Source organism: Echiichthys vipera, assembly GCF_963691815.1.
Source record: "Echiichthys vipera genome assembly, chromosome: 19".
Taxonomy (NCBI): Eukaryota; Metazoa; Chordata; class Actinopteri; order Perciformes; family Trachinidae; genus Echiichthys; species Echiichthys vipera.
Genome location: NC_139844.1, coordinates 5,290,220 through 5,308,074, shown reverse-complemented (window position 1 = coordinate 5,308,074; position 17,855 = coordinate 5,290,220). Strand labels below are relative to the sequence as shown.

The 17,855-nt window shown below is 44.1% G+C and overlaps 1 protein-coding gene across 4 annotated transcripts in view; it reads left to right on the top strand.

Moving 5' to 3' along the window:
• Positions 1-2,750: 2,750 nt before the first annotated feature.
• arid1b (AT-rich interactive domain 1B) overlaps positions 2,751-17,855 on the top strand; it is a 31,228-nt gene continuing 16,123 nt past the window's right edge. For 3 of the 4 annotated variants that reach the window (XM_083933763.1, XM_083933761.1, XM_083933760.1), the window contains exons 1-8: positions 2,751-3,271; positions 5,496-5,687; positions 9,764-9,910; positions 10,748-10,885; positions 15,680-15,926; positions 16,726-16,809; positions 16,939-17,091; positions 17,173-17,515. In XM_083933763.1, coding sequence (XP_083789889.1) covers positions 2,882-3,271; positions 5,496-5,687; positions 9,764-9,910; positions 10,748-10,885; positions 15,680-15,926; positions 16,726-16,809; positions 16,939-17,091; positions 17,173-17,515 — 1,694 coding nt within the window. In that variant the 5' untranslated portion in view covers positions 2,751-2,881. The remainder of the gene's footprint in view (positions 3,272-5,495; positions 5,688-9,763; positions 9,911-10,747; positions 10,886-15,679; positions 15,927-16,725; positions 16,810-16,938; positions 17,092-17,172; positions 17,516-17,855) is intronic. The other variant, XM_083933762.1, reaches the window with a different exon arrangement.

The window sequence follows — 17,855 nt, the reverse complement described above, 5'->3', positions numbered from 1 at the left end:
CAATTCTATATCACTCCGCTTTCATCTTTGAATACGGTGTAGGGACTTTAACTTAAACTTGCAGAAAATTTCAAGACATTTAGAAAGTGATTCGTTGGTCTTCATTGTTCCAGTGTCGCTGACACGTCGGTCACAGAGTGCTATCTTTAGTTCAAGCTAACACTACACGTTCACACTCATAGCAGCTAAATCTGCCAACAGAAAAATATTTTTTTCAGCAGATATCTTAGTTACAACAGGATTGAGCTAGCAAAGCAGTTCAGTGTTTATATGTGTGGCATTTATTCAGTCTGAGAAACCCAACAATCTCTGCAAACTAACGTTAAGGGGACCAGAGTTCTGAGACAAAATCTGGGGACATTTTCGGTTCAGAGGCGTAAAAACCTCCAAAACATGTAGAGTTTTTGTCCTCGAAAAACTAAAACAGGGACACTGCCCTTACCATTCATTAAGAGTTCCTCTCACCATATTTCTCTTTAATTCCTAAAGAATTGACTAACAAAGAGTTTGTATCCGCCTGATCAGCTGAGATCAAGAGCAGCCATAAAATCAGCTGTGATAAACCGATATCACCCAAACTAAAGCCTCCTCCTTACACCAGGGGATTTTCACAAGATTTGGGGAAGAGTTCCAAATGGAAAATGTCACAGTTCATGTGGAATGACAACCTGGGGTAAATGCTATTTTATACAATATTAATGTCTTATTGTGAATGGTCACTAACTTGAAATAAATCAATTATAAATTAAAAATGACAAATGAAAGCCAAAATACCTTACGAATTACCTTACACAATGTAAAAATATATTTACTGTGTTAATATCTGTTTCTGGTCATAGTTTAAATGTTCTGACAGGCCTGAAATAGAGGCCTGTGGCTTCACTGGCTGCCACAGCCTGTGAAGAATAAAATGTTAGAAAGGCCACAATGGAATTCTGTCGTTCACCAACAAACAGATGCTCATCTGCTTTCAAGTGTCCCTGTCTTCACCAGAGCCAAACTAAACTGGATATTTTATATATATAAATATATATATATATATATATATATATATATATATATATATATATATATATATATATATATATTTATATCCTTTCCATGCCAAGGCCCTCCAAACCGCATTAGCTTCTGGCCGGGGACCCCCTTCGCAAAGACAATTCTACAAAATAAATCACACATCAACTTTAAAAAATGATGCCTTCAGGGACCGCTCGGGAACTGTAGCTTGCTGTGTGAATGATCGCCTGACCATATGCTGTTCTTTCTGTCTGAAGAAGGCTGCCGTTTCTTGGCCTCTGTCGGATGTTTTTGTATCAAGTGACGCTGAAGTTTTGAAGGTTTTAAACAGTCGTTTGAGAGGGTCTCCAGACAGAGCACACATGGCTACGCCTGCCCACACACAGACAGGACCATTTGATTGGTGACTGAGAAGAAGAGGAGGAAGAAGAAAAAGAAGAGGAGGAGGGGGAGGAGACAAGAGGGGGAAGAAGAAAAAGAAGAGGAGGAAGAGGAGACAGGAGGAGGAAGAAGAAAAAGAAGAGGAGGAGGGGGAGAAGACAGGACGAGGAAGAAGAAAAAGAAGAGGAGGAAGAAGAAAAATAAGAGGAGGAAAAGGAGGAAGCGGAGACAGGAGGAGGAAGAAGAAAAAGAAGAGGAGGAAGAGGAGACAGGAGGAGGAAGAAGAAAAGGAAGAGGAAGAAGAGGAGACAGAAGGAGGAAGAAGAAAAAGAAGAGGAGGAAGAGGAGACAGGACGAGGAAGAAGAAAAAGAAGAGGAGGAAGAAGAGACAGGAGGAGGAAGAAGAAAAAGAAGAGGAGGAAGAAGAGACAGGAGGAGGAAGAAGAAAAAGAAGAGGAGGAAGAAGAAAAATAAGAGGAGGAAGAGGAGACAGGAGGAGGAAGAAGAAAAATAAGAGGAGGAAGAAGAAAAATAAGAGGAGGAAGAAGAGACAGGAGGAGGAAGAAGAAAAAGAAGAGGAGGAAGAAGAAAAATAAGAGGAGGAAGAGGAGACAGGAGGAGGAAGAAGAAAAAGAAGAGGAGGAAGAAGAAAAAGAAGAGGAGGAGGAAGCGGAGACAGGAGGAAGAAGAAAAAGAAGAGGAGGAAGAAGAAAAAGAAGAGGAGGATGCGGAGACAGGAGGAGGAAGAAGAAAAAGAAGAGGAGGAAGAGAAGGAAGCGGAGACAGAAGGTGGAAGACGAAAAAGAAGAGGAGGAAGCGGAGACAGAAGGAGGAAGACGAAAAAGAAGAGGAGGAAGAGGAGACAGGAGGAGGAAGAAGAAAAAGAAGAGGAGGAAGAGGAGACAGGAGGAAGAAGACGAAAAAGAAGAATAGGATGAGGAAGGGGGAGGAAGAAGAAGAAAGAGGAGGAAAAAGAAGAAGGAGGAGGAAGGAGGAGGAAAGAGAAAAAGAAGGAGGAAGAAGAAGAGGATGAGGAAGAAGTAGAAGGAGGAGGAGGGAGAAGAAGAGGAGGAAGAAGAGGAGTAAGAAGAGAAAGAGGAGGAAGAAGAAGAGGAGGAAGAAGGAAAAGAAGAGGAGGAAGAAGAAGAAAAGGAAGAAGAGGGGGAAAAAAAGGAAGAGGAGGAGGGAGAGGAAGAAAAGGAGGAGGGGGAGGAAGAAGGGAAAAAGAAGAGGAGGAGGGGGGAGAGGAAGGAGTGGGGGAGCGGAATGATGCCAGTGCGGGATCAGTCACCACCACCAGCACTAACAACAAAAACAACAACAACAACCCTTCACCTCCTCCAGGAGCCACCGAGTTTAACCATCATGATTATGGGAATGGAGGAGGAGCTTTGAGCAACATGGCGGACAACAAAGCGCAGGGACTCGGGTAACAGCAGCAGCAGTAGCGGCGCTCTCTGCCCACAACAATAAGAACACTATGGATCAGGTTCAAGACAACAACAACAGCAGCCCGTATAACAACCAGTACCCGAACTATACCCGACCCGGTTATGGGAGCAGTGGATACGGAGGCATGATGATGATGAGGGGGAACAACCTGTCAGGCAGCAGCTCGGCCAAAGCGGCTCTGATCTCTGCCAGCCCCCCGGCCGCAGGTGCAGTTAGCGGGGCAGGGTTCCAGCGGTTCCCCGGGCAGCAGGGACAGAATCCCTCCGGGGCAACACCGACTCTTAATCAGTTACTAACGTCTCCGAGTCCGATGATGCGGGGTTATGGAGGTGGATATCCGGGGCCGGCTAAAGAGCTCCAGTACTGGGGAGGACCACAGAGAAACCACCCGAGTATTAGCCCCGGGAACAACGGGCAGGTGAATAACACATTTTTATTAGTGTTAATTCAACGATTATTATTGTTGTTAACTGGTAATAAACTCGTCTTGATAACGAGAAACTGCTATTACAGTTAGCCGCTATGCTAACTAGCCGCTAATGTTATATGCGAACTTAGGCTAACTGCAGTTAGCATAGCGGCTAGTTAGCATAGCGTCTGTAATAGCAGTTTCTCGTTATCAAGACGAGTTACCAGAGGACTAAAAATGTGTTAAGTGTCAAATTATAAGTAAATAAACAGAGAGAAAAATAAGTTAATCAACAAATAAAGCGATACATAAATATTTAAATAAATAAATGCACGAATATGTAAATAAATGAATAAATAAATGCTTAAATAAATAAATGAATAATAAAGAAATTCAGGAATAAATGTTTAAATAACTAAAATAATAAATATATAAGTAAATGCTCCACCTTTATTTCTACATTTGTTCACCATTTATTTATTTTTGAGTCCAGATGTTAAAGAGATCCCATTTATTCATGCATTTATTTATTTATTTGTTTCTGTCTTTATTTATTACTGTATGTTATTATTATTTATTCCTGGAATTTTATGCATCTATGTATTCCTGTTTTTATTTAGACATTTGTTTATTTTTTGAGACTTAAGTAATGTTTAGTCGCTATCACAATGCAGTTAGCAGCAGTTAGCATTGCGGCTCACCCAGTTAGCTGCGCTCCTAACCCAGTCAGCTAGTTAGCTGATGCGCTAGCTGCTGTTTGTTATGTTTTAAACAGTGCGACACACAAATTTAGACGTTTTTCACCGTTGAATAAATATAAGTTAGTCTTTAAATGATCAGTTTCACGCACGACAAGAGTGAATAACCACCATGAGAGTTATTAACAGAAGTCTCAATGTTTCGGTTCCGTGTCCAAGGTGACTCCGTGTATAGCACGCCAAAGCTAGGCTAGGCTAAGCTAACAGTGGAATTGTGGCTGCATTTTTCGTGCTAAATCAATCAGATCAAATCTGTTAACCAAGCCGAACAGGCCCCGAGAGGCTCTTGTGTAATTATAAAGTCAGCTAGCGTCCTGTAATTAATGTGATGTATAAGAATTAGCTGTTTATATTTAAAATATGTAGTTTTAGAACAGAGGTCTGGTGACAGAATTAGCTTCGGCCTCCTGCTGTTGTTTCTGACAGCTTCCTTCAACTCTGTCATCAACTAATTGCTTCACATTTGCTAATGATCTCTCCTGAAGCGATCCGGGTGTCATGGCTGTTAAGTTGTTTCCCTTTGTTACTCTTTCATGCTAATAAACCACCGTGTGATGAAGGTTTAATAGCGGTGTGTGAGCTGCTGCTGTCAGCCTGTGATCTTGGCAGGGAGCCCGTTATTATGGCCCATCTCCCCCACCGGAGCCCTGACCTTCACACATGCAGATTAGCCATGTGCCCATCACCACCGGCACAACACTGTGCCGGTGTGCATCGCTCCTGACACGGGTCACCCTGCTCCATGTAGGGGGCAGTTTGTATGAGACTAAACATACAATAAAATAATTATAATAATAATAATTAATAAATAAATGCATAAATAAATAAATGCAGAAATAAATGTTAAATCTTTAACCAACAATAATAATTTTGACACATTCCTACTGTTTATTAAACAGTTAAAAAAATGTATATTATTAAAGTAAATTGAACTCATGGGGGCGACTCCTGCATTCTATCATTTGGTGATTACCGTTCATTAAACCCTTAAACCTATTTGGTATTTTCACACTGGGTGTGAACAAGACAATCTTTTACCCATTTGCAGGCCCTGAATGGTGAATGTTAATTAACTGAACCTTTAAGATCATAGTAAATTTGCAGCAGCAGGGCTCATCGCTCATCCACCACTCATGTTGGTGGATGAGCGGCTGTGGCTTGGTGTCAGTGTGGGTCGTCCTCTGTTCGAGAGATTGGTGGTTCGATCCCCATCTCCCCCCGGTCGACATGTCGAAGTGTCCTTGGGCAAGACACTGAACCCTGAATAGCTCCCCGTGCTGCGCATGGGTGTGTAAATGTGGTGTGAATGGTTAGATCAGATTAGATGGTATGTAGATGTCCACTGCCATCAGTGTGAATGTCTGTGTGAATGGGTGAATGTGACAGACACTGTGAAGCGCCTTGAGTAGTCAGATGACTAGAAAGGCGCTATATAAGTACAAGTCCATTTACCATTTACCATGTCTCTCCTACAGGTGCCTACGATGGACCTGATGGCGATGAAGCGCTCCCAGCTCTACAGTATGAGCAACAATCCGTACTCCCAGCAGCAGGGGGGGCCGTACTCCGGCCAGCCCTACTGCTCCCCTTCCCCCCACAGATACCCGATGGGGATGCCCAGCAGAGGGCAGATGGGAATGGGAGGGATGCAGTACCCCCAACAGCAGGTAGGAGACCCTCTGTCCACCACAGATTATATGGTTTCTGATCTTTTGTCTTCACTTCCAAGATTCGTCTCAAATCGTTTTTTAGTTTATATCTTTGCTGTAAGATTGTCGTCGCAGTAGTTTGCGTCTTGTCGTGGCAGTAGTTTGCGTCTTGTCGTGGCAGTAGATTGCGTCTTGTCGTGGCAGTAGATTGTTTCTTGTCGTGGCAGTAGTTTGCGTCTTGTCGTGGCAGTAGTTTGCGTCTTGTCGTGGCAGTAGTTTGTGTCTTGTCGTGGCAGTAGATTGCGTCTTGTCGTGGCAGTAGTTTGCGTCTTGTCGTGGCAGTAGTTTGTGTCTTGTCGTGGCAGTAGATTGCGTCTTGTCGTGGCAGTAGATTGCGTCTTGTCGTGGCAGTAGTTTGCGTCTTGTCGTGGCAGTAGTTTGCGTCTTGTCGTGGCAGTAGTTTGCGTCTTGTCGTGGCAGTAGTTTGCGTCTTGTCGTGGCAGTAGATTGCGTCTTGTCGTGGCAGTAGATTGCGCCTTGTCGTGGCAGTAGATTGCGTCTTGTCGTGGCAGTAGATTGCGTCTTGTTTTCGCAGTAGTTTGTTTCTTATGGTGGCAGTAGTTTATCTTGTCGTCGCAGTAGTTTGCATCTTGTTGTCGCAGTAGTTTGTGTCTTTCCTGCCACACCGAATCTACTGGCCTGCTGAGTCATCTACAGGGTCACCACCTCGTCACCGTTGACGAGCCGCTCGGAGACAACAGAGCTATTGATACTGTCAGACCACGTGGTTGCTGCAGAGCCATGCCAGGCCATGCCGGGTCAGGCTATTCCTGGTGCAGACGGGCTCAGGCTATTTTTAGGTCTCAGACTGCTGGTTTGAGTTAATGTGGCCTCTGAGGCAACATGAGCAAGAACATTTCCCTGAGTGTTTGGCTGCGGGCACTGGAATCAGACCGAATACAGAGTTTGGTTCACCACCACTGCAGCCAGGCTGTTTTTTTTTTTTAAATAAGGCACTTTTTTTTCTCCAAAGTTTTTAAAACATTTTTTTAAAGTGCACAAGAAAAATCGTAACAGAGTGTGTCTGCATTTAAGTGAAAAGGGGACAGAGACAAAAACAAAAACAAACAAAAAACAAAAAACCCCAACACGGACCGGCCATCCCTCCCAACAATCCATGTCAGACACGACCACAACAACCAACCAAACAACTAAACAACATATAACATAAGTAGATAGGCACGGTAAAAAATAAAAATAAATAAAATACATAGGGTGAGAAGTTCAGCCATCCGTGAGGAACTCTGAGTAGAGCCGCTGCTCCTTGAAAGGAGCCAGATGAGGTGGTTCATGATCATTTAGTAAGGATGCCCCCTGGGCGCCTCCCTAGGGAGGTGTTCCAGGAACGTCCAGCTGGGAGGAGGTCTCGGGGAAGACCCAGGACCAGGTGGAGAGATTATATCTCCACACTGGCCTGGGAACGCCTCAGGATCCCCCAGTTAGAGCTGGTTAATGTGGCCCGGAAAAAGGGAAGTTCCGGGTCCCTGCCAAAGCTGCTGCCCCTACGACCCGACCCTGGATAAGAGGTTGAAGATGAAATGCGTTGTGATGAGGAGGAATACAAAAAAGGGGGGAAGGAAAAGGGGTGGGGGGTGGAGTTTCTCTCCTTCCAGCACTATGAAGTGTCCTCAGCATCATCAGGAGTAACAGTAAGACTGTTACTAATAAGAGTCAGCAGTGGGTCCCAGGTTTGGTGGAATGCTGTCAAAGATCCCCTCTGTGAAAACTTAACTTAACTCTAACCTTAGACATTGGAAAATGTCCTGGTTCCAACTATTATGAGTTGGTGGAGAAACATGTTTCCATTTAAGGAGAATGGTACGTCTGGTGAGCAGGGTGGTAAAGGCCACGACACGTTGTGTAGTAATGGGCAGATTTTTAGATGGAGGGAGCCCAAAAAGAGCAGTCAGGGGATTTGGTTCCAAATTTGTGTTAAGAGCCTGTTTGAGGGTTTGAAATATATCGGACCAAAATTCAGCCATCTTCGGGCACGTCCAGAACATGTGTGCGTGGTCGGCTGGGGACTGCTTACAGCGGTTACAAGCGTCACTGTGACGAGGGTATATCTTAGCCAGTTTAGCGTTGGTGAAATGGGCTCTAAGCACCTTCCACTGTAACAGGCTGTGCCTGGCACAAATCAAAGATGAGTGGACCAGTTTCAGAATGTCCCTCCACTGGACCTCAGTAATGTCTACCCCCAAATCCTTTTCCCATGCATTTTTAGGTGAGGCAGTGGGGACTGGGCTCAGAAGAGCAATCTTATTCTAAATGACAGATATCAGTCATTTGTGTTGTACGTTGAGAGACAGGAATTGGTCCATCTCAGCTTCAGGGAGGGGCGGTTCGGAAAATGTGGGAATTGCTTTTGGATAAAATGTCTCATTTGAAGGTACCAAAAAAAGTGGATATTAGCCAGGCTGTATTTGTCCGACATACCGGTAGATGCAAAGGACGCAAAAAACCCTTCGTCATACAGCTCCTTAAGAGTTTTGATGCCCTTATCTGACCGTATGTGGAACGCAGGGTCGGTGCAGGAAGGGAGAACGCATGGTTATTCAAAACTGGGGCAAGGACCGAGTTGGGTGAGACCTTGTGGGCAGTTTTGGGGAGCTATAATTGTAATCCTGGTGATTTTGTGTTGAAGTGCGTTCATGAATGTGTTAACACTGATTTATTTATCCATGTGGGGATTGACCTTTATTACGAACCTCATCATCAAATTGTCTGATAAACAATGGCTGTCACGCCAATAAAAGAACATTCAGGGGACCCACTACAGTGGGTTGGAAACACACATTGTTTGGTTGCTTGGTTGGTTGTTGAGACCGTGTCTGACATGGGTTTTTGGGAGGGATGGCGGGATTCATGTTGGTTTTTTTTTGTTTTTTTTGTCTCCGCTCTTCTTCACTTTAAAGCAGACCCACTGTACGGCTGTAATGCTTTTTCTTTTTTTGCTTGTCTGCAAAATTTAGGAGACAGATAGAGATATAGAGATATTTCTAAATGGATATCTCTTTCAGGAAAGCATTAGTGGTCTATGATGTGTCTCCACAACATGCCTAGTTTTCCAGTAAAAGTTGTTGAAACCTGCTGATTTCTCAGATGTAAGTTCACTCAGTTCTCCTCCCTCTGAAGTTGCGTCAGACACCAAACCTCAGACGATCCATCGTTTACCCTAAAGGAAGTCTGCTTCTCTGTTTGAGCCCTCTAATGGTCCTTGAAATATATATTTAGATGTTTACATTTCTTAGTTCCTTTATGCAGAAAATTCTTGTTTGTTTTTCAACCGAAGACACTTAAGTTTAAGCTTCAAATGATGTCAGTGTAGCAGTGAAGCAGCGTGGATTCATGGGAGTTATTGTCTTCACCACTCTTAACGTTGTCGCAGATGAATGACGCTCCTTCAAGAGATTAAATACTTAAATCTACATTTTATTCTCAAACACAATCAGCCGATTCGATTTAGTTACTATAATGCTGTCTACATGACTTGCTTCTTCCCGACATATTATACCTTTAACGTCAATAAATAGAGCAGAGTTTTCAGTACTTTCCATCACTGAGCTGCAATAATGACTGTTTTCATTATCAGTCTGTAGATTATATGTATGATTAATCATCGTTGCTTTATAACCTGTTATCTATGATATCTGCTCTTCTGTCAGCGCTGCTGCAGACATCAGACTGTTAGCTGCTTCCATCATCACTCAGGTCATCTGAGGACATGCAGGGCGGTGCTCTTGAGCAAGGCAGTTCATGCTCTCTGCTGCAGCAGAGCATCACTTCTCTCATGTTGTACTGAGATTGCGTCTCTTTTCATTTTCTTCCTGAGGAGAGGAAGTGCTTTCATCTGGATAACAGTCTGGGAAGGAAGAAGTAGAAGAGTTAAAGTACGTTTCAGTTTCAAAAGTTTAAAAGGCAGCATCTCAAACCACTTCTCTTCCCCAGAACAGCCCCTGCCTGTCACTGATTCACTATATAAGACATTAAATTTAATGCTGTCACTGATCCTTATGTGCCGATGTTCTCCTCAGATGGCGTCTCAGTACAGTCAGCAGCAGCAGCAGAGCGTGGGCGGTTACAGTCAGCCGGGTCAGCCGGCATTCTTCAGCCCTCCACAGCAGCAGCCCGCCGCCCCGAGCCAGCCTCCGTACATGCAGCCACGCCCTCTGCCACAACAGGTACCACTGCAACCAGAAATCCATCCCAAATGTTTCACAGTAAAAGCCTAATAATGTAAAAATAAGCTCATGAAAGTTTGCATGAACCACAACAAGCAGAAGATGAGAAAACAGCAAACAAAAGATTATTCGAGAAATTCCTATAAGTGACAGTCAAAACATCAGACTACAGCTTGGGACTCTATTCTCCGAGGCTAAAGAACCATTAACACGCTAACTAAAAGTATATTTTCCACTAGAGCTGCATGATTATGGGCAGAATGAAAATGATGATTGATGATGATGAATTTTATAATTGAGACATATATTCATTTTTGTTGCACTTTCACGTTTAAATTAAAGCTGCAGTCTCACGCTTCTCCACTCGGTGTTAGTCAGTGCGCGTGAACCAGATTCCTGTTAGCGCGCCCGTGTCTCCTCTCATTGATAAACAGCATGGAGTACACACAACATGGAGGTAGGCTGGCTAACTTACTCATAGATAGAAACTGCTAACATCAATTAGCATATGCCTAGCTTGAGGCGTGTGCCTGTGATATTGTACCATGCGTGAGCGGGGAGGGGGGATCTGTGGCGTGTGCACGAACTGCGCCTGACAGTCAGCTCTCACACAGCCCTGCATTGACTGGACAGGATGATACAGACGCTGTGGATTTTTGCAAAACAAACAACAGGCCCTACGTGTTGTTTTGCCTTGGTTTTTTCTAAAACCGGATGTTTTATGTTTTTCTCTCGGATCATAGTGTCTACTTCGGACACAGAGGCTGGTTTTCTCAGTGGGTCCAATGAGTGTTATTGTAGTGTGAACTTTTGGTTTCCTTGCCCGTCTTGATGCAGGAGGTGCCTCAGGAGGCTTACGGGGGGCGGGGCCAGTCTGCTGCAATGACTCCTGGGAAACCAAACCACGAGGAGCTGAGTCTGAGCCTACAGGAGAGGCCGTCCAGCCTGCCGGTACGTCTCAACACACTCAGAGAAGTAATAATAAGTAATTTTACTTATTAAATAATAAGTGGTCTTCTTTCCTTTATCAGGGTATCGGCGGGGTCTTAAACATCTTAAAAAGTCTTAAATTGAACTTGTTGAGACCCGCTGAGACCCTGTTTAATCACAGTCCTGTAAAGTGAGATTTGACTTCCTGTCCTGATCATAAAGGGTGGCGTTGACAGATGGAGCCGTTATATAAAAGAAGAAGAGCTTTTTGTTGATTCAGCCCTGCCAGGCTCTGATTGTTGTCCATAATGACGGCGTCCTCTTTTTCCCCCGGAGAGTATGGCGCTCTCAGCGGCTGATACTTCCTGCTGTGTCGGCTGGACCTCACAGAGACACACACCTGTAATAGTGACCCACCCCCGTGAACTCTGCACTGTAATTTTAAAATTAAAGGACGTTTTCAGCTCTGCGTGCACTGATGGTTTGACTGAACCCTGAGAAAAGCTGTCAGGGTGCAGAAATCTTTCCTAAATGAAGCTTTTTGGATAATAATTTAGTCGGAAAAGAGTCTAGAAATATTGATGTGTCCGTCATAAGTTAACTCCGCACCGATTATGTGACGTCTGCAAGCTAAAGTGAAAACGATTATTTACATTCTCAATCTTGATTATTTTCTGGACTAATTAGTTTGTTCTAAAAAACTTAGAAATTTTGAAAACCGAGCGTCACAATGTCCTGGAGTCCAAAACACAAAGTATTCAGTTCACTGAATATAAAAATGTGCACATTTTAGAGGCTGCAGCAGCTTATTTTTGCCATTTATTGCTTAAATGTGACGGAAATTATTAGATTTAATTTTAAATTATTACTGATGATTTTTCTGTCAACAGAACTTGACCAAACTTAGTTGAGAAGAGAACCGTTTTGGTGAAGATGCAACACATTTAAATGCTGTTTAATCAGCAGACTGGGGAACCTGCCAGGCCTTTATTATCAGTTTCATCAGCTTTTACTGAGGATGTAACATATATAAGATTTGTTAGAGGTTCATAGTCGTAGGACACGACAAACCAGATATTTACTCTATAAAATGTCCCACTATTGCCCACATTGCTAGTAAGTGGGTTATATTGTATTTATTGACAAGAAAAAACATACAATTTTTGAGGCCCAAGTATGGAGCTGACTCTGTCTCTGGAGGTTTGGCTCTGTTTATTAGATAAAACATCTCAGTCTAAAGGCCTTTAGACTTAAATATGTTTGTCTATTTCACTGAAAATACTAGAAAGTTGGACTTCTTAACATTTAGTGACAGTTTGTTTAGTTTAAAACGTTTGGCGTGAGCAGATAAACCATTGTTTAAAATAATAATAATAAGAGGACCAAGTATGGAGCCCTGAGTAACACCTGTGTCTGTCTCTGCAGGTTTTTTATTAAACAGATTAATTCAATTAAATTTTATTTATAGTGCCAAATCATAACATAAGTTATCTCAGGACGGTTTACAGACTAGGTAAAGATGTTTTGCTATAAATGTCTCAGAGTGAGCCAGGAAACATCAGGAACACGTTCTCTAGTTAGTTTTACGTCTCCGTGACATTTGACTGCAGACGTTTCGCTCTCATACAAAATCTGAGAGAGTCTGTGTGCTGTTTCTCTCGCGGCCTCTCCGCTCAATTATTTCTATTTTTCATCTCTCCATCTCCGCCTCTTTCTAGCCCATATACTGTTCCCCGTCTCCTCCTTCGTCCTTTCTTTCTTTCTCCTCTCCATGTTTCTCATTCCTCTCTGTGTCAGCCTCTCTTCCCTCTCGTCCTCTATTTTCCTCCTCGGAGCCTCCTTTTGAAGTCAGTGGTGCTGATGCAGTTGCCATGGCGACAGGTGGATTGGGAGGGGGGGGCTCCGTTTGCAGAAAGGGAAAAAATAAAATCAGCAGAAATCAGCTGCACCCGAAGGCCTCGCACACACTGTAATAAATTCATGATGTTCATTCACTGCTGCGTTATACTTTCCTTTTTGGAAATAGTTTAAATAAACACAAATCTGATTGTCTGTTTATTTATATTCTCTCCTTAAATTAGAGAGATAAAACTGAAATAGATTTTTAGTATTCAGTGTTTTTACTGGTGAGACCTCTTAGTTAAAAACCTCCCGAACAATGAACACTGAGGGAAACCTAACATGACATAAAAACATAAACTCCCATGACCCCATGCTGCCTTTATCCAAATATGTAATGAGAGATGATGTAATGTGATGTCACATCTGCCAGCACTGGAGGATAAGTTGGTGCTGCAGAAACTGGAGGCCAAGCGGTCGGCCCGTCATTGAGGCGACAGCGGAGCGAAGCCTCCTTTTGAGCGCCGCCCTTTTGTCCAAATATGGTCACATCCAGTCTAAAAACACCAAGATGACGAACGAGTCGTCCACGAACCAACGGCTGACGTAACCACGACTGTGTCCATCTTTATTATACAGTCTAGGGATCAATCGATGATCAATAATTGATCTAACGCTTGTATCAAGAGAGGTTGAGCATTAGTCTCGAAGCAATGTAATTAATTTCACTATGGCGATATTTGACTATTTTTAAAATGTCAGAGAAAAAGAAATACTAATTCTGCCTACGAGCTGCCGTAGATATCCAACATAAACAAACTAAGGTCAAGAGGAGGTCAAGACAAAGTCTGTCCTGAGACCATTTCGAACTAAAGATGGAGAAGTACACTGTAAACACTGCAAAGCCGACACGGTGGCGGAGATGGGCCACTTAAACAACATACATCCCACCCTGGTTAACATCAATGCATCATGCTCTTAACCTCGCATCATCTCAGTCTGAGCATGGACGAAGAAAATTACCCAAGCTATCTGCAAATTGATTGAGATATTTATTGAATGTAAAATATAATATATAGAAAAGAAAAAACACGTTGTTTTTGGTATTTTTAATGGCTTTTTAAAAATATTTTTAAAAAATAATGATTCTTCGATAATTTATCCGTACTTTTCCTGATGATCGCTCAAGGAAATGTATTCAAATACCCACCCAGTCTGCAAACACGGAGGAACCAGCATCTAGTTTGCTCGCTCGTTAGCTCCGCCATGACCACAGCGGTCACAGAAAACGAGCTCAACAAAGTTGTCACTCATCAGGAGATAGTAACCTGGCTACAGGAGTGTGTGGATGAAGCTTTAACACGTTAATGTGAATCAAAACTTCATCTCAGCAACTCGCAGCAAGTCGGTTTATACAGAATTACCCCGTCCTTTCTATTGTATTTAATTTCTGTGAGGAGGACAAACTGGAGCGGGACGATGAGGTGAACGGACAAAGTATGAGGGAACACGAGGAAACTGAGCAGCGAGGAAGGAAGAAGATGAAGAGGAGGTTGAGGAGAACGAGGAGAGAAAGGTCGAGTGAGGCTACAGACGAACGCTCTCTCTCTGCAGCTCACTCTTTATAATTATTTTTGTGTGTGTGTGTGTGTGTGTGTGTGTGTGTGTGTGTGTGTGTGTGTGTGTGTGTGTGTGTGTGTGTGTGTGTGTGTGTGTGTGTGTGTGTGTGTGTGTGTGTGTGTGTGTGTGTGTGTGTGTGTGTGTGTGTGTGTGTGTGTGTGTGTGTGTGTGTGTGTGTGTGTGTGTGTGTGTGTGTGTGTGTGTGTGTGTGTGTGTGTGTGTGTGTGTGTGTGTGTGTGTGTGTGTGTGTGTGTGTGTGTGTGTGTGTGTGTGTTGAAGCAGCTGATTGTCTGAGCTGTTGGCAAGGGGCGGAGGGAAGGAGGGGGAGGATAGGCCTCTGCGCTGTGATTGGTTGGCTCGAGGCCCAGAGGCAGATGGGAGATTTCAGTGCAGTGCTTCTCTTCTTCTTTTCTCTCCAGCTCTTCGTTCATTTCAACTCTTTTTCTTTCTTCATCATCATGTCCTCCTCCTCCTCCTTCTCACAGACCGGCTCTGTGTCCTTCGGTTTCGGGTGGTTGTTGAGTTATTTATCCATCCATCTTCAATCACTTGTCCCTATCGGGGTTGCGGGGGGCTGGAGCCGATCCCAGCTGACATTGGGCGTGAGGCGGGGTACACCTGGAACAGGACGCCAGTCTATCACAGGGCACATAGAGACAAACAAAGACAGACAAACATGTGCAGACGGACGTGACGGTTGACATTTACTCCGTCTCAGTTTCTGTGGATGAAACCTGAACAAAGCTGGAACTAATGATTCTTTCATCGTCCATTAATCTGCCGATTGTTTTCTCCATTAATGGATAGGCTCTCTAAAATGTCATAAAGTGTTGAAAAATGAGGCGTCCTCCAGTTCACTGGGTAGAGTGTGTCCCATATTCATCTCATTGTGTTTGTTACTGTAGAAACAGTAGAGTAAGCTTGTTAGCCCAGTGGCTAATGGAGAAAGTGATTCGCCTTAAATTTAGCTAATACTGCTTTATATTTTTTGGTATTTAAAGGGACCCTTTAAAACACCAAAGTCACACATTATTTGCTTATATATTCTCTTTTCTCTCACATTGTTTTTCATTTATTTTTGTTTTGTCTTGTTTTTATTGATTGTCGTTTTTCTGTCCCTTCTGTCTTAAATTATTATTTATTTGTTTTTGTTGTTTTTTTTCTCAGTTGAGGGAAGGTTCCTTATATAATCTGTGGCCTATCGACCTTTCCTAACACATTCTTATTTTTTCCATTATCTGGATTTTATGCAGTCATATGTGTGTGCAAATAACACAAACTATCTCCATCGAACAAAACAACCTGTGAACTGAACCTGAGACACTTCATGGACAGGACAGATGTTGGTGAAATGAACGTGTGAGTCCGCCTGTGTTTCAGGATTTGTCGGGCTCCATCGATGATCTGCCCACCGGCACCGAGGCGGCGGTGAGTTCAGGGGCGTCGGGCTCCGGCAGCGCTCAGGGCGACCAGGGGACCCCGAACCGTTCTCCTTTCTCCCCCCACGTCTCGCCTCGACTCCCCCCGCCGGCTCGCAGCGGGCCCTCCCCTTCCCCATCGCTGTCCCCCGCTGGGTCCAGCAGCCAATCACGATCCGGGCCGATGTCCCCTGCCACCAGCGGACCAGGTAGGGTGATGAAGTCTTTAAGTCTATCTATAATATTGAAAACAACTTCTCATATATACAATGTTATTAATGTTGATTCTTGTTAGAACATCCAACAAGAGTGCGCTGCTGAGAGACAGCTCACAAGAACCCCTTTTTGACCCAAACATTTTGAGGGCCGGTTCAGAGCTGGTTCCTTATCTTGAACCAGTTCTTCCTGTTTCAGTTGCCAAAGAACCGGCTCTCGGACAGGAAAACTGGTTCCAGAGTGGCACCAGCTCTTTGCTGGTCTTGAACCGGCCCCACAAAGTCTCGCTTGCTTTAAAAAATGTTGTGATTTTTTAATATGTGTATTTCATTGTGGCCTTTTTTCAGTATGCTTAATCAGCAGAAAAACAGTTTAACAAAGTTTTTTAAAAATGTTAATTCACAGTTGCAGAATAATTATTCACAGTTCCTTTCAGAAAATCAAAGAACTATTAACGTGTGTATTAACAGCACACAAATGTAGATGTCTGGTGTAACATCAGTTTTCATTGAACACAGCTCCAGTTTGCAGTCATTTGATTCTGACGTTGCCTGTAAACCAAATAAATTGGTGGTTCATTAATTTGAACTGCAATGTGATCAATGCCAGGTAGTCTGTGCTAGGTAAGGTTAGCTAAGGTTAACGTTAGCTTCCAACATAGGCTAACATTAACATCTTACATCCAGTGTTAATAAGAATCAAAACCTGTCAGATAATTACCTTTCTTCTCGAACAAAATCTCCATCCAATGTATTCAAGACCAGCAGTACTAGTGTGTTGTGTCCCTCTCAGGCTCTCAGTTGACCCCTCAGATCTCTGGTCCTGGGTCAGATGTCGCTCCTCATCCCTCCCAGTCCTGCTTGACTCAGGACAGAGGTACGGCCGTGTCCTCTTTGATGAATCCACTTCTTTCCTCTGCAGGTGGAGCTCGGCTAACAGTTTCCACCTGCTTCCAGTCTTTGTGCTAAGCTATGCTAATTCTGTCCTTCTTTGTCTCTTCTTCAGGTTTCCCTCCCTCCATGCAGCGTAGCACCTCCGGGCCTCAGTTTGGCCCCCAGCAGTCAGCACCCCCCATGTCCCCTCACCCAGCCCCGGGGGGGCCCATGCTTCCCGGCTCCTACCAGCAGGGGGCCTCATACGCCCATTACGGCCCTCCAGGTAACACTGTGACCCGGAAGGACAAACGCTTTTATAAAAGTAACAAAACTCTAAACAGATTTTCCTTCTTGCCCCTTCCAGGTAACTACCCTCGGCCCCCCCACTATGGTGGGGCCCCTAGTGCCAACTACAGCGCCCCCGGCCTGGGCCCTGGCTTAGCCAACAGCCTGGGGTTGAACGCCAGCAGTCCCATGCACGGTCAGGGCCCGTCCACCCCAGCAGGTCGCGGGCCAGGGCCTGGCGCCGGGGGGCGGCCTTACCCCGCCGGAGGGAGCGCCATGGCCCCCACCTCCCCCGGCATGCCACAGCCCGCCGGGCAGGGCATGGGGCCTCCGGGGCCCAATGCCAACCGTAAACCGCACGAGGTCGGCCCCAACGCCGGGCCAAGCACCAACTCGTTGTCCTCCACGTCCATCCAGAGCAGGTGAGCCTGGAAGAGCCTGGAAAACCCAAACTATCCAGGAACTCAAGGAAAGTTGAGACGTTATTGTTATGACATAACGAAAGTTAGGAAAGAGATATTCAAAACATGAATGCAGAGAGGCATAAGCAGGTAAACCAAGGGCAGAAAAAGAAATAAAAGTAAAAATAAAATTAATAAAATAATTATATATATAAATCAATAAATAATACATACATTAAAGGTGATTACTCAGTGTCCTGAGATAACTTTTGTTATGATTTGGCACTATAAATAAAATTGAATTGAATAAATCTCTCTCTCTCTCTCTCTCTCTCTCTCTCTCTCTCTCTCTCTCTCTCTC